General features: G+C 36.9%; 1 protein-coding gene across 1 annotated transcript; it reads left to right on the forward strand.

The window, feature by feature from the left end:
• The first annotated feature begins 1,282 nt into the window (after window positions 1-1,282).
• Window positions 1,283-12,746, forward strand: BIRC3 (baculoviral IAP repeat containing 3). The gene is made up of 8 exons (XM_006833769.1): window positions 1,283-2,180; window positions 2,284-2,383; window positions 6,334-6,412; window positions 7,276-7,324; window positions 9,918-10,160; window positions 11,631-11,885; window positions 12,417-12,458; window positions 12,553-12,746. The coding sequence occupies exons 1-8, from the start codon at window positions 1,331-1,333 to the stop codon at window positions 12,744-12,746; spliced, it is 1,812 nt and encodes a 603-aa protein (XP_006833832.1). The 5' UTR covers window positions 1,283-1,330.
• The last annotated feature ends 1,086 nt before the right edge of the window (window positions 12,747-13,832 follow it).

Consider the following 13,832-nt stretch of genomic DNA (forward strand, 5'->3'; position numbering starts at 1 on the left):
CAGTTATCAAGAACCAAGAATAAATATTCTACGCTCTACTGAATTAGACAGATATGCAAATGAGAACTTTGACATATTAAAAGATTTCTGCAATGACAAAGAAATGTCAAGAACAAAACTTTTTGATAGGTACAACAAATTTAGGGAAAGTAGGAAAGATAAACATGATGACTGGTGAAAAACTATCTGATGACTTCCAAGACTATTGATAATATTTTATGAGTCTAAAATTTAGCTTGTTCAAATGGTCTGTATCTCAGAAAATGATGTCTGGATGGTTAGATTTTAGCAGCTAAATAAACTTATTCAGAAAGAACATCTATACAAATTCTGATACATACATTATTATTTAGAATGAAAATTTTCATTTGTCAACGTCTAAGGGTATCACTATGCCCAAGCAACTATGTTCTTGGTATTTTTGAGGAAGTAATATTATCTAATACATTTCAAAACCAGGCTTTAAGATACATAGATGCATGAGTATTAGATAATAATTATATCAAACAAAGGAAATGTTGTCAGTCAGCATTGTTAATCTTTTATTTGTAGGGGAACATTAGCTAGTTTTATTTTTCCCATTAAAATGGTTATGGGTCTAGAATTTACTTAATTTGAGAAAGATTTGGATAAACTCTATTCATTAACTCTCAAATGTTTGTCAGCCATCAGAAGACATCTTATTAGTTATATACCTGTCAGAAATAAAAATTGATGCTAATTAAAATAAAATATGATATATCAGTAATTACAAGATTGTTAACAGGGATATTCAATCATGTGTCTTAGGAACAATGAAATACGGCAGTGTACTCTTACTATTTTGAGGTTGATCTTATACCTTTTTTCTAGCTACTGAGTTTCATCATTTAAAAAAAAAGCAAAATAAACTTAATCTGAATACTTTTTCTACTGAACATTTATGGAGCATAGCTTTCCACCATGAAAAGAAACTAGCTGGTGGAATGCCACTGAAGCTCTCTAGTGGCCTGGAGAAATTGACCAACTATGGAAATACCTGACACTAATTGACACTCTCCACTTCCACAAAGAGTTTTCACATCACTGTGTGGCATCATGTTTACATGCAGATGCATAAATATTGAACAAAGTTGCAATTGTGCCAGAAAAAGTTAATTGTCCCTAAATTTTGTGTTAGCATGGGGTGTAGAGTCTCACCATGCTGAAATCCTAAATTCATAAAAGGAAAGGAATGAAAGATTTCCTTTCCTAGCCATCCATCCTAGTATTGAAATGATAAAATCAAAGCCATGCACAAAACTACCTCCCTAGAGAATGGCTAGTCCCTTTTCCTCCTCTCCATCTCAAAATGAACATAGAAAATAGTAAATTCTTATCAAATTTGATGAAAAGCACCAAGACATCTGAATTGAAATACGACTTTTCCTGCGAACTGTACCGAATATCTACATATTCGACGTTCCCCGTTGGAGTTCCTATCTCAGAAAGGAGTCTTGCGCATGCTGGTTTTTATTACACGGGTGTGAATGACAAGGTCAAATGCTTCTGTTGTGGTCTGATGCTGGATAACTGGAAACGAGGAGACAATGCTATTGAAAAGCATAAACAGCTGTATCCTAGCTGTAGCTTTGTTCAGAATCTGAGCTCAGTTAACAGTTTTGGGGCCACCCCTCAGTCTGCTTTTTCTTCATCAGTAACACATTCCACATATTCATTACTACCAAGTTTGGAAAACAGTGGATATTTCAGTGGCTCTTATTCAAGCTTCCCATCAAATCCTGTAAACTCCAGTACAAATCAAGGTTTCTCTGCCATGAGGAGAAGCCCCTACAATTGTGCAATGAATACTGAAAAAGCCAGATTACTTTCTTTCCAGATGTGGCCATTGGCCTTTCTATCGCCAACAGATCTGGCAAAAGCAGGCTTTTACTACTTAGGACCCGGAGACAGAGTGGCTTGCTTTGCCTGTGGTGGAAAATTGAGTAATTGGGAACGCAAGGATAATGTTATGGCGGAACACCTGCGACATTTTCCCAGCTGTCCATTTTTAGAAAATCAGTTTCAAGAAACTTTGAGATACACTGTTTCTAACGCGAGTATGCAGACACAGGCAGCTCGGATTAAAACATTCTGTAACTGGCCTTCTAGTGTTCCAGTTCCACCTGAGCAGCTTGCAAGTGCTGGCTTTTATTATGTGGGTAAGAAACAATCTAATAATAACAAAAGTATTCAATATATTTTACAGTATACATATATTTTACATATATGTTTTCATAAATTTTGGTCCAAAATTAATTTTAGGTCATAGTGATGATGTCAAATGCTTTTGCTGTGATGGTGGACTGAGGTGCTGGGAATTTGGAGATGACCCATGGGTTGAACACGCCAAATGGTTTCCAAGGTAATTGTTTTGAAATTCTCCCTAAATTTTTGTGATTATAGGAGTGGGCTATATGTGTATGGGCTTCTAGTATGGCACTGTAGGGTCAGCACTGGAATGCTCACTAAGGTCAGTAGTTCAAACCCACCAGCTGCTCCTTGGAAACCACAGACAAAGACACTATGAGTCGGAACTGACTCAATGGCACTTAACAACAACAACATGTATGTATAGGAGTTTGCCTTATGATCAGCTGTTACTTTATTGTCTTCATTTAAAAAATACATTTGTCAAGACAGTTTTCGTGGGTAACTTAGATAAATAATGATTTAAAAGGTTTCGATCAAGATTTAAGAAATAGGTTTGATATTAAAAATTTTAATTTACAAATGTCTTTTTTAAAAAAGAAGCATGGTTATTATAAAACCACATTCACACCTTGTAGAAAAGTGCAGAGACAAAAAATTAAGTTCAGAAATTCCATTACCTAAAGATGACCACAGAGCCCTGTTGTGGCACTATAGGATAAGCACTGGACCACAAGGTCGGTTTGAACTGCAAAGTCAGTGGTTAAAACTCACAGCCACTCCTCGGAAACCCTATTCAAAGTCTCTATGAGTCAGAGCAGACTCGATAGCATTTAACAACAACAAAGATGACCACAGTTACCATTTTAGGGACTATCCCTCCAAATATCTATCTATGTTGCTGTTGTGTACCAGTGAGTCAGTTTAGACTGATCGCAACCCTATAGAACAGAGTAGAATTGCCAAATAGGGTTTCCCAAGCTGTATGTATATATATACACATACATATACATACAAGTGCACACAAAGTTACATGAATGATATCTTATATGTTTTGTTTGAAAACTTTCATACATAGTTCCTTTCATTCAACATTCAACAATATTAATAGAATACCGATTTCGAGGCATGGTTCTAGGTGCTTGAAAGATACCAGTTGAACAAAACAAAGACTCCTGGTCTCATACACTTACTTATTTTATAACAGGAAAAGACAGAAATGTATGAAAAACTTAATAAATACATTGTAGAGCATAATGGAAGCTAATAAGTGGATGGAAAAAGAGAATGGAGTAAGGGTTGGAAGTGTCAGAAGGTCACCTTATTAAATATAGTGGTTAGCCTCCAGCCCTGGACCAGCTAAGCATTGACTGCAAGTTGAACCAAAAAGTTGGCGGTTCAAACTCACCAGCTGCTCCTAAGAAACCCTATACAGGGTTGCTATGACTAGGAACCAACTCGACAGCACTTAATAACAACATAATAAGATTAATTTTATAAAGAATAAAATTTTATGAAAAAGAAACTAGTAATACATCAAATTTATGTTAGCTGTGATAGGCATCATCTTAAAAAGCACATTTTAAAAAGTTTTTATTGTGAACTGAGTGAAGGTTTACAGATGAGACCATCGGTTTTACATTCAGCAAATTCACTTTGTTTCATCTCAATGATTGCAATCCCCTCCATGGAACAGCAGTTATTCCACTTCCTCCCTGTGGTTCCTATTTCCATCCCACCCTCTTTCCAGCCCTTCTCAACTTTGGCCTTAGGTAAATGTTGCCCTTTTGATTTTGAATGGTTGGCCATTCCATGGTGAGCAGACCTTATTAGTGTTGTGGTTCCCATCCCCCACCCCCACCCCATATATTTATCTACTGCTTGGCTAAAGATTGGGTCATGAGGGCGAGTTCCTTTCCAAACCTGAAGGGTGGTTGAGGATCATAGGTTAGGGTTCCTACAATCTCTTTCTGATCAATAAGCCTGGTCTTATTATTTTTATTTGAGTTTTGGTCCACATTTTCTGCCACTCAATCTGGGACCTTCTAATGTGATCCCTTTTAGAACAGTTGGTAGTGGTAACTGAGCACCATCTTGTTCTTCTAGTCTCAGAGTCATGTTGACATGTTCACCTGTTGCATTGGTCCGTTGAACCAGTTGATTCCAAGCATCTTCAATTCTCACTACATTTCTTTCTTCTGCACATGGAGATACAAATAGTTGTACCTAAGATGAATTGTACCTAAGATGACTTGCTCATGAGCTTTTATTTCCCAGATGCTACTCACTGAAGTAGGATGTAGAACATTGTCTTTGTGGACTATGTTATGCCAATTGACCTTGGTGTCCCCTGAGGTTATGGCCCTGAGTCCTGAGGCCTAGAACCTCATTGCCTTACGATGCTTGGTAATATCTAAGAAGTTTTCATCATTTTGTTCTCTGTGTGCTCCATCACATTCACAGGTGTGTTTGCAGCAATGGGAAATACCCATGTACAAATATTCTCTTCCAAATCCTCTTCCAAAAGTATATTTGTGGATATACTTCCACTCTCCCTCCCACGCCCCTTTAGCTTGTGTATCTGTCCATGTAGCTATTCACAGAACACTGTTGTTCCAGGGCTATGTATATAACACTACTACCTCTATCCCCTTTAATCCTTGCATATCTCCCTGTGTCTTCAACTGTCTTCATCATTCTTCGACCACCCTCTCTCTTCTTAAATACTGCCCTCCCTGTCATCCAAGTTAACATGGTGTGGTGCTGTATGATAAGCACTGGACTGGTAACCATAAAGTTGGCGGTTCAAACCTGCCAGCTGCTCCTCAGAAAGCCTATGCAGGGTCGCTATGAGTCGGAATCAACTCAATGGCACTTTATAACCCTCTAGCCCAGAGGTGGGGAACATGTGGGCCACAGGCCATGTAAGACTTGCGGAATCATTTGGTCTGGCCCTGCCAAGACAATTGCAGTTCCAGCCATCACATTGGTGGTAGTGGTAGTTGTGTGCCATCAAGTCGGTTCTGACTCATAGCAACCCTGAATGGGTTTCCACGGCTGTAAATCTTTATAAGGGCTGAAAGCCTCCTCTTTCTCCTGCAGAGAAACTGATAGATTTGAACTACTGACCTTGCAGCTAGCAGCCCAGCTCGTAATCCACTATGTTACCAGAGCTCCCTAGCCATCACGTTAGGGCCGACTTAATTAAATGTAACAGGCTAATTTTTTAAGTTGATAATTTTGTATGGCCCACGAATGATGTTATAAATTCTGGCAGAAAAAAGCTTCACCACCATTGCTGTAGCCAGTGACTCACTCTCCCTTCCCTCCAACCTCTGGTAACTGTCAAAGAATGTTTCTAAAAAGCCAATTTTAAAAACGCATTAAAAGTTGTCCAAATCCTATTATAGGGTACTTTTCAGATACATTGAAAGAAAATGAACCACAATAGAATCATCTCACATGCTGTTGCTCTTGTTATGTTTTGTGGAGTCGGATAGGGTTTCTGAGGGTGTAAATCTTTGTGGAAGCAGAAAGCCTCATTTGTCTCCCATGGAGCAGCTGGTGGGCTCAAACTGCTGACCTTGTGGTTTGTTGTTGTTGTTAAGTGCCGTGGAGCCGGTTCTGATTCCTAGCAACCCTGTATAGGGTTTCTGAGGTGTGGCTGGTGAGCTTGAACTGTTGACCTTGCAGGTCAAACCAATCTTGCAGTCCAGCCAGCACATTATCCTGCAGTGGCACACCAGCATGCCTTGTGGTTTGCAGTGCTGTGCTTATCCACATTGTGCTCCTGTTCTGGAGGGAAGAAGTCTGCAATCAGTGTTGGCTGAGCCATGTTCTCTCTGGAGACTCTATGGAAAATTCTTCCTTGTCTCTTACCAGTTCTGGGGGGCCCTGACATTTTCTTTGGCTTGTGATAGCACCTCACCCAGTCTCTACTTCTGTCTGCACATGGATGTCTTCCCTTCCCCTGACCCACTGGGCTAGGATTTATTTTATTCTTTCAAGCTGAGAATCAGTGATTCTAAATGATTCCATGATTTGGGATAAGTATCTAACCAGATTTAAAATGGGGACAATAACCTAGAGGAGAAACTTAGGTCATTAAAATTTTCACTCCATTATAAAATGTCCTTCCAACTGTATTTTCTTTTTACATTTTAGGTGTGAGTACTTGATACAGATTAAAGGACAGGAGTTCATAACTCGAGTTCAAGCCAGTTACCCTCATCTACTTGAACAGGTAGGAAGGGTTGTTTGTTTGCTTGCTTTTAAATAATAGGTTAAAAACTAAAAATTCACTGCTGTTGAGTCAATTCGAAATCATGCCAATCTGTAGGACAGCAGAACTGCCCCCATAGAGTTTCCAAGGCTGTAATTTATTGGCTACTAACAGATCATTTATTTCCTGATAACTACAGTGATATTTTAGTGAAAAGGCAAGAGTTGCATTAAAAAGTTATTTTTTTTTTGTTTTACAAAATCCATTCTGATCTCAGAAAGTACCTTTCCTCAGGGAAAGAAAGAAAAAAAGAGATTCGTAGCTAGTAACCTCCTGAAAAAATGTTGTATTTCTCCAAGTATGTCTCCAATCAAGTTACAATAAATTAAAATGTTAGCGGGGTAAATGGCTGGGATAGTTCTGTTTAATAGTTTTACTATATAAACTTGTCTTAAACATATTTGAAAAAGAGGATTTTATTGCTGTTATTAGTCTTTCTGGAAAAGCAACTAAGAATTTAGGTAATAGTTTGGGGGTCATACACTCTAAGCCGTTGTCAGCAGAGCTGATTATTCAATATCCCAAAGGATGATTCAGAGATAAGAGGCAAACAGCATCTGTCTCACAGATAACTGAAAAATGTATAGCTCTTCTTGCTTAAAGAAAACAGACTTCACTTGCTAAACATATGCAGTGGTGAAGTACCACTTCATTTATGGCTTAGGAAATACCTGATGAATGTAAATGAAATATTTCTTTTTACTTAAATTTTTTATTTCACAAGTAAGCAATAAATTGAATAAAATAGACCTATTGGCCATTTTTTATTGCAGTGGGTAGGATAAGATTTATATTTTAATTTATATGTGTATTTTTTTTTGTAGCTATTATCCACTTCAGACACACCAGAAGATGAAAATGCAGAGTCACCAAGTATGTATGATCTAATATATTACTGCATTTAAATAGAACCACACGGTACTCCTACAATGGAATGTCTCTAGTAATATATGCATTTGCATTACAATCAACAATTTACAATGCATTTTCAAATATAATAAGTTGATATTTTTCAAACCTCAGTATGTATCAGATTTGTCTGAAGGGCTTTAAAAATATATATTAACAAGATTTCTGTCTCAGCCTCAGATCTCCTGAGTTAAATCAGTATCAAAGGGTTGCATTTTGGGAGCAAGATGAGGCTTTCTGCTCCCGTAAACATTTACAGCCTAGGAAACCCTGTACGGGGTCACTATGAGTCGGAACTGACTGCACAGTACTTAACAACAGCAACAACAAAGGTTGCATTTACTAATCTATAGCTTTAACAAACTACTTACAGTCAGTGTAACTCCTCTTCTTGGACTAGTGTTTGAGAATAGGTGCAGGACAACAGATTGTTCACATACTCCTAATCTCCACGACTTCATTCTGCTTGAATCCACCACCGACACTCATGGAAGCAGCAGTTAAAAAAATCAAACAACATATTACATTAGGCACATCTGCTGCACAAGAGACCTCTGTAAAGTGTCCAAGAACAAAGATGTCAGTTTGAGGACTAAGGTGCACTTGGCCCAAGCCATGCTATTTTCGAGTAGCCTCATGTGCATGTAAAAGTTGGACAATGACTAAGGAAGACCGTAGAAGTATTGATGCATTTGAGTTATGGTGTTGGAGAATAGTTAAGTATCATGGCCTGCCAGAAGAGCAAACACATCTGTGTTGGAAGAAGTACAGCCATAACACTCCTTAGAAACCAGGGTGACCAGACTTCGTTTCTCATACTTTGTATGTATTGTCAGGAAGAACTAGTCCCTGGAGAAAGACATCATGCTTTGTAAAGTGGAGGGTTGGCGTAAAAGAGGAAGACCCCCAACGAGATGAATTTCTTTTCACAGTGGCAGCAGCAATGGGCTCAAGCATAGCATCGATTGTGAGATTGGTACAGGACCAGGCAGTGTTTCATTTTGTTGTGTATAAAGTCACTAGGAGTTGGTACTGACTCAAAGGTGCCTAACAACAACTCCCACTCTCCAATAGAGAACTGGAGACTGAGAAGTTAAGTAACTTGTCCATCAGCTTAAATGTAAAGGTGAAAGAACTGGTATTTGAACAAGCTCTTTGACTCCATTATCTAGTGTTAAATTCAATTTAATAAATAATTATTGTGTATTTTTTGTTCTGAAAAGACAGTGGAGAGGAGGAGATACATTACTCATACTTTCATGAGCCAATGGTCTAAGGGGTACACTTAGCATAAATGTTGTAAGTTAAGTACAGTAATTCTCAACATTGTTTCTTTCTCATACTTACATATATGAGGCTAAGTCAAAAAGTATTGCTACAAAATTCATAGAAACCTTTATTAAACAAAAAATATCAAAATGTGCAGCTATTGTTTCTCAACATAGCCTGTATTACAGTGATATTTCCATCTCTGTAATCCTTCTGCAAGGTCGGTGGTTCAAACTCACCAGACGCTCCTCAGAAACCCTATAACAGGGTCGCTATGAGTTGGGACCAACTTGATGGCACTTAACAGCAACAACCCTTCCCCAAAGACTTCTGTGTTCTTTGATTTGCATCAAAACAGCAGTTTGGGCATTCTTGAGGAACTAAAATTTTGTTCCTTTACAATATTCTTTGAGTTTGGGAAATAAAAGGAAGTTTGAGGGGACGAATCAGGACTGTAGGGTGGATGGGGTAAGACTTCCCAATGAAAAATTCTTGAAGGACAACACTTGCTACTTGAAGAATGAGTATTGTCATGATGGGAAAAAAAAAGTTCCTCAGTGCAACTTTCCTGGGCTTTTTCTTATCAGTGTCGTTTTTCAAATTTAAAAAGCTTCATAGTAAGTGCCCATGATCATCCTGCATCCTTTGAGAAAAATCTATGAAGATGACCCTTTTGGAATCCCTAAAAGAAGCCTCAAAACCTTCTGAGCTGACCTCTTTGTGTTGAATTGAACTGGCCCAGCTGATTGCCTCAGAAGGCACGGTTTTCATCACACTGAGGCAAGTGTAGTCCTGAGAGAACTTGTTTTCAATCATCCACGGATCACAGAGACATGTTTAAACATGTTTTGTTTGGAATAAACCACAGCATGTATGAACTGGAACACCAGTAGCAATACTTTTTGATTCACATTTGTATATATACCAGTGATCCCAGATAATGCATATTTTGTATCTGAACACAATATTTCATATTATTACTTCAGTGACTAAACATATATATCACTATTTTGAATTGAACAAACTTATATAAAATAGTACCTATAGAGTCTTGGGGTGACGCTGCAGGGTAAGCACTGGACTGCTAACCAAAAGGCTGATGGTTTAAACTCACCAATCACTCCTCAGTAACCCTTTACTCCTAGAGTCGTTATTAGTCAAACTGACTAGATGGCATTTAACAACAACAATACATTTTTCTGGTTTAAAATTTTTTTATATTGTAATAAATTTCCATTTAAAATATACAGATTACCCTAATATGTGCTAAATTCTTTCTTCTATATAGTTATTCGCTTTGGACCTGGAGAAAACCATTCAGAAGATGCAGTCATGATGAATACACCCGTGGTTACAGCGGCCTTGGAAATGGGCTTCAGTCGAAGCTTGGTAAAGCAGACAGTTCAGAGTAAAATCCTAACCTCTGGCGAGAATTATAAGACCATCAGTGATCTTGTGATAGATGTACTTAATGCAGAAGATGAAATACGACAAGAAGAGAAAGAAAAAGCAACCGAGGAAAAAGAATCAGGTAGGCTTATTGATTTAATATGAACCTATGCATTTTCATAAATAAGAATTTTCATAAGGATTTGATATCACAGTTTATAGGTTACTGAAAACATACTTGTAAGTCAATTCAGTCATATTTTTCTGATATTTTATATTTTTAATTTGAATTCTGAAAAGTTTCTCTTCTTAGAATATAACTGAATTGCTCAGTGAATAGAAAAAAATATTTTTCTGAGTTAAAATATTTCTTCCCCTACTTCATATTTTCACTCTGGGAAGTTAACTGTGTATGAAATTTTTCATGGCACATTTTTGATCCCAGGCCAGTTGCTCATTCCTCTTTGTATAAACTGAGGTCTGATGAAGGGCAAATACGAATTTTTGTATCAGTCTAACTGTGCATCTCAGACTGTGACTGTTAACAAACACACTAATTATGATTAAGTCCTCTCCCTGCCCATACAAGAGTTTAGCTCCCCTTCAGGCTGTAATGTAGGATAAGTCCTCGGGTACAATGTAGGATAAGTCCTCGGGTACTGTTTCACGTGCCTTCAGGACAGGCTCCAGGCCCTTCCATACTAACTTTGTCTGTCACTCTATTGCCTTTCATAAAAGCACTCTTCCTTTGCCCAGTAGCTTATAGATTATGGTAAAACTATATCTTAATTAATTAATTAATAAACTTAGATTCATAAACACATAGTCATATTTCCAAGAGATAATGATGCAGTAGATTTTCAAAAGCATCAAATTATTTGCCAATTAATATCAAAGCTAAATCTTGAAGGAGAGTAAGATGACACTATAGGATGGGAAAGTGTTCTTTGACAAGTAGGGTTTATTTTACAAAATATTGTTAGTACATTCCATCTTTACTATGAAATACGCAGGTAATGGAAATAGAATGTGAAATTCAGGGAAATGTTGAAAATGTCACCCTAAAATAGGATTTTAAGGAAATTTTATATAAGAATGATTTAAGAGAAACATTTTTCTATCATTTTAGTTTTTCCTCATTTGATCTGACCCCAATAGTCTTGACTAGATTGAATGGAAATTTCAATAGCGTATTCTAAAGTTGATTTGATTAATCAGGCTTAGCAGTCTTTAAAACAACTCAGAACAGAGATCCTGATGTCAAACTGCCTTGGTTTGACTTTTTCTAGTTAGGTGTCCATTAGCAAGTTCCTTGCCTCACCTTGCCTCATTTTTTCTCATGAGAGTATTATTGTTAGAATGAAATGAACTATTGGAAGGAGTTAATAGGTACAAAGTGTTTAACATAGTGCTCTTTGTAATTATTGTATGTAGCATTATTATTAGGCAAAGGGAAATTAGATATCCCTTCCCCACCAACCTAGCAATCAGTTTCAATCCCTGAATGATGCAGGATTACAGTTGGCTTTCATTCAATTATGTGTATGGGTTTAGAAGGAATTTTGGGAGCAGAGTCTGAACATGTTTGTGTTTGTTTCCTTTTTCTATAAAGATGATCTATCATTAATTCGGAAGAATAGAATGGCCCTTTTTCAACATCTGACTTGTGTGTTTCCAATCCTGGATAGTCTACTGATTGCCAGAGTAATTAATGAACAAGAACATGATGTTATTAAACAGAAAACACAGACACCTTTACAAGCAAGAGAACTGATTGATACTATTTTAGTAAAAGGAAATAATGCAGCCATCATATTCAGAAACGCCCTACAAGAAAATGACCCTGCATTATATAAGAATTTATTCGGTAAGTGCTAGGAATTATTTTTGAGAAATTTTAGGTGAATCGATGATATGGTCTCATTAATGACTTGTGATGATTGAAAATACTTCAATCTAATATGTTATTGTTGCTTCTAAGTGCTCTTCAATCAATTCTGACTCTTAGCGACCCTGTATAGGGTTTCCAAGGATCATCTGGTAGGTTTGAACCATCAACCTGTGGTTTACAGTCCAGTGCTGATCCTACCAACTATTAACATTGTAGGCTTATACACTAAAAGAAGTCCTGGTGTGATGCTGTAGGATCAGCACTGGCCTGCTAACTGCAAGGACTATGGTTCAAACCCACCAGCCTCTCCTTGGAAATCCTATACAGAGTTGCTATGAGTTGGAACATACAATATATGCTATAAAACTTAATTGTACAGACAGATCTTTGTTGCATTCTGACAATTTTTTAAAAATATTATTGGCCAATCAGTTTGAAAATATATATTCTAGGGCTAAATAGCAACATCATTTGGTATAGTAATGTTTTTTTCTATTTCTTTCTCAGTGCAACAGGACATAAAGTATATTCCCACAGAAGATGTTTCAGGTAAAACAGTATTAATAATCTAAGCTATTCTTTTCCTGACTTTTTATTGGAGAAGAAGCATTGTCATTTAATACCAATCATTTTCTCTTCTTAGATCTACCAATGGAAGAACAATTGAGGAGATTACAAGAAGAAAGAACATGTAAAGTGTGTATGGACAAGGAAGTGTCCATAGTGTTTATTCCTTGTGGTCATCTAGTAGTATGCAAAGACTGTGCCCCATCGCTAAGGAAGTGCCCTATCTGCAGAGGTACAATCAAGGGTACGGTTCGTACATTTCTTTCATGAAGGTGACCCCAAACCTTGTCCAAACTTGGAGAACTAATGAACTGAAATGTGTTGTAATTTTAACTTTTATATGGATTTGGTTTCTTTCTTTTTTTAAAACTTTTTACTGTGACTTGAGTGAAGGTTTACAGACAAGATCATCAGCTTTACATTCACAGATTTGGTTTCTTTTAAAACTTATTTATTCACCACTCAGGAAGACATGTGGTTTCCATAAATTAATATTATATAAGTAAATTTATGTAAATATTAACATATAAATATACATCTAAAATATATGTATATGCTTGTATACCAAGAGAACCATAAGCTTTGGCTTTTTATAAATAAAAAATAGAGATAGTACTAAAAACACAGTACTAAATCTCAATGTCAACATGACTAAAATAGTAAGTGAAGTAAATCAAGGTTTTTGAGATAACTGTACAAAATTTAAAATATTTTGAAGTTGTATTAAGAGCCAGGAGCACAATTTCTTTGTCTCTTTCAATCAATGTCCTATACATAGGTCTCAGTATTTGCTGAAAACCTTTTCAGGGACATGATGACTAATGCTGCTATTTTTGTATTCTGTGAGGAACAATTTAATAAAGTAAAAAAAAAAAAATGCTGTTTTTAATGTCTTTATTTTGATGGTATCTGATCAATTAATCACTCCCAGGCTCTTTCCATACCTTCTTCAATTCTCTTGAGTGTCAATCTACAGTTTAGATCCTTTTCCACAGACTGCTTCTGCATGAACTTTTGTAGGGCATAAGGGTCAATCACATCTGGCTTTAATTTATAGGATCTTAAGGGATGCACAGTAGGAGAAGCACTGTACTACTAACTGAAAGGTTGATAGTATAAACCCACCAGTTGCTCCTTGGAAACCCTAGAGTGTTGCTACTGACTAGACTACATTTAACAAAAATGATAACAACGATGAAATTAAATACTACCCTCAGTAAATTTGATTATTCATCTGTCAATTCTGTTAGTGAATCTTGTGTCAGCTTTTGTTGATAAGTGCCACTGAGTCAGCTCTGACCCACAGCAACCCTGTATAGGGTTTCTGAGGAGCAACTGGTGAGCTTGAACCACTGA

This window comes from Chrysochloris asiatica, unplaced genomic scaffold (assembly GCF_000296735.1).
Source record: "Chrysochloris asiatica unplaced genomic scaffold, ChrAsi1.0 scaffold00008, whole genome shotgun sequence".
Lineage (NCBI taxonomy): Eukaryota > Metazoa > Chordata > Mammalia > Afrosoricida > Chrysochloridae > Chrysochloris > Chrysochloris asiatica.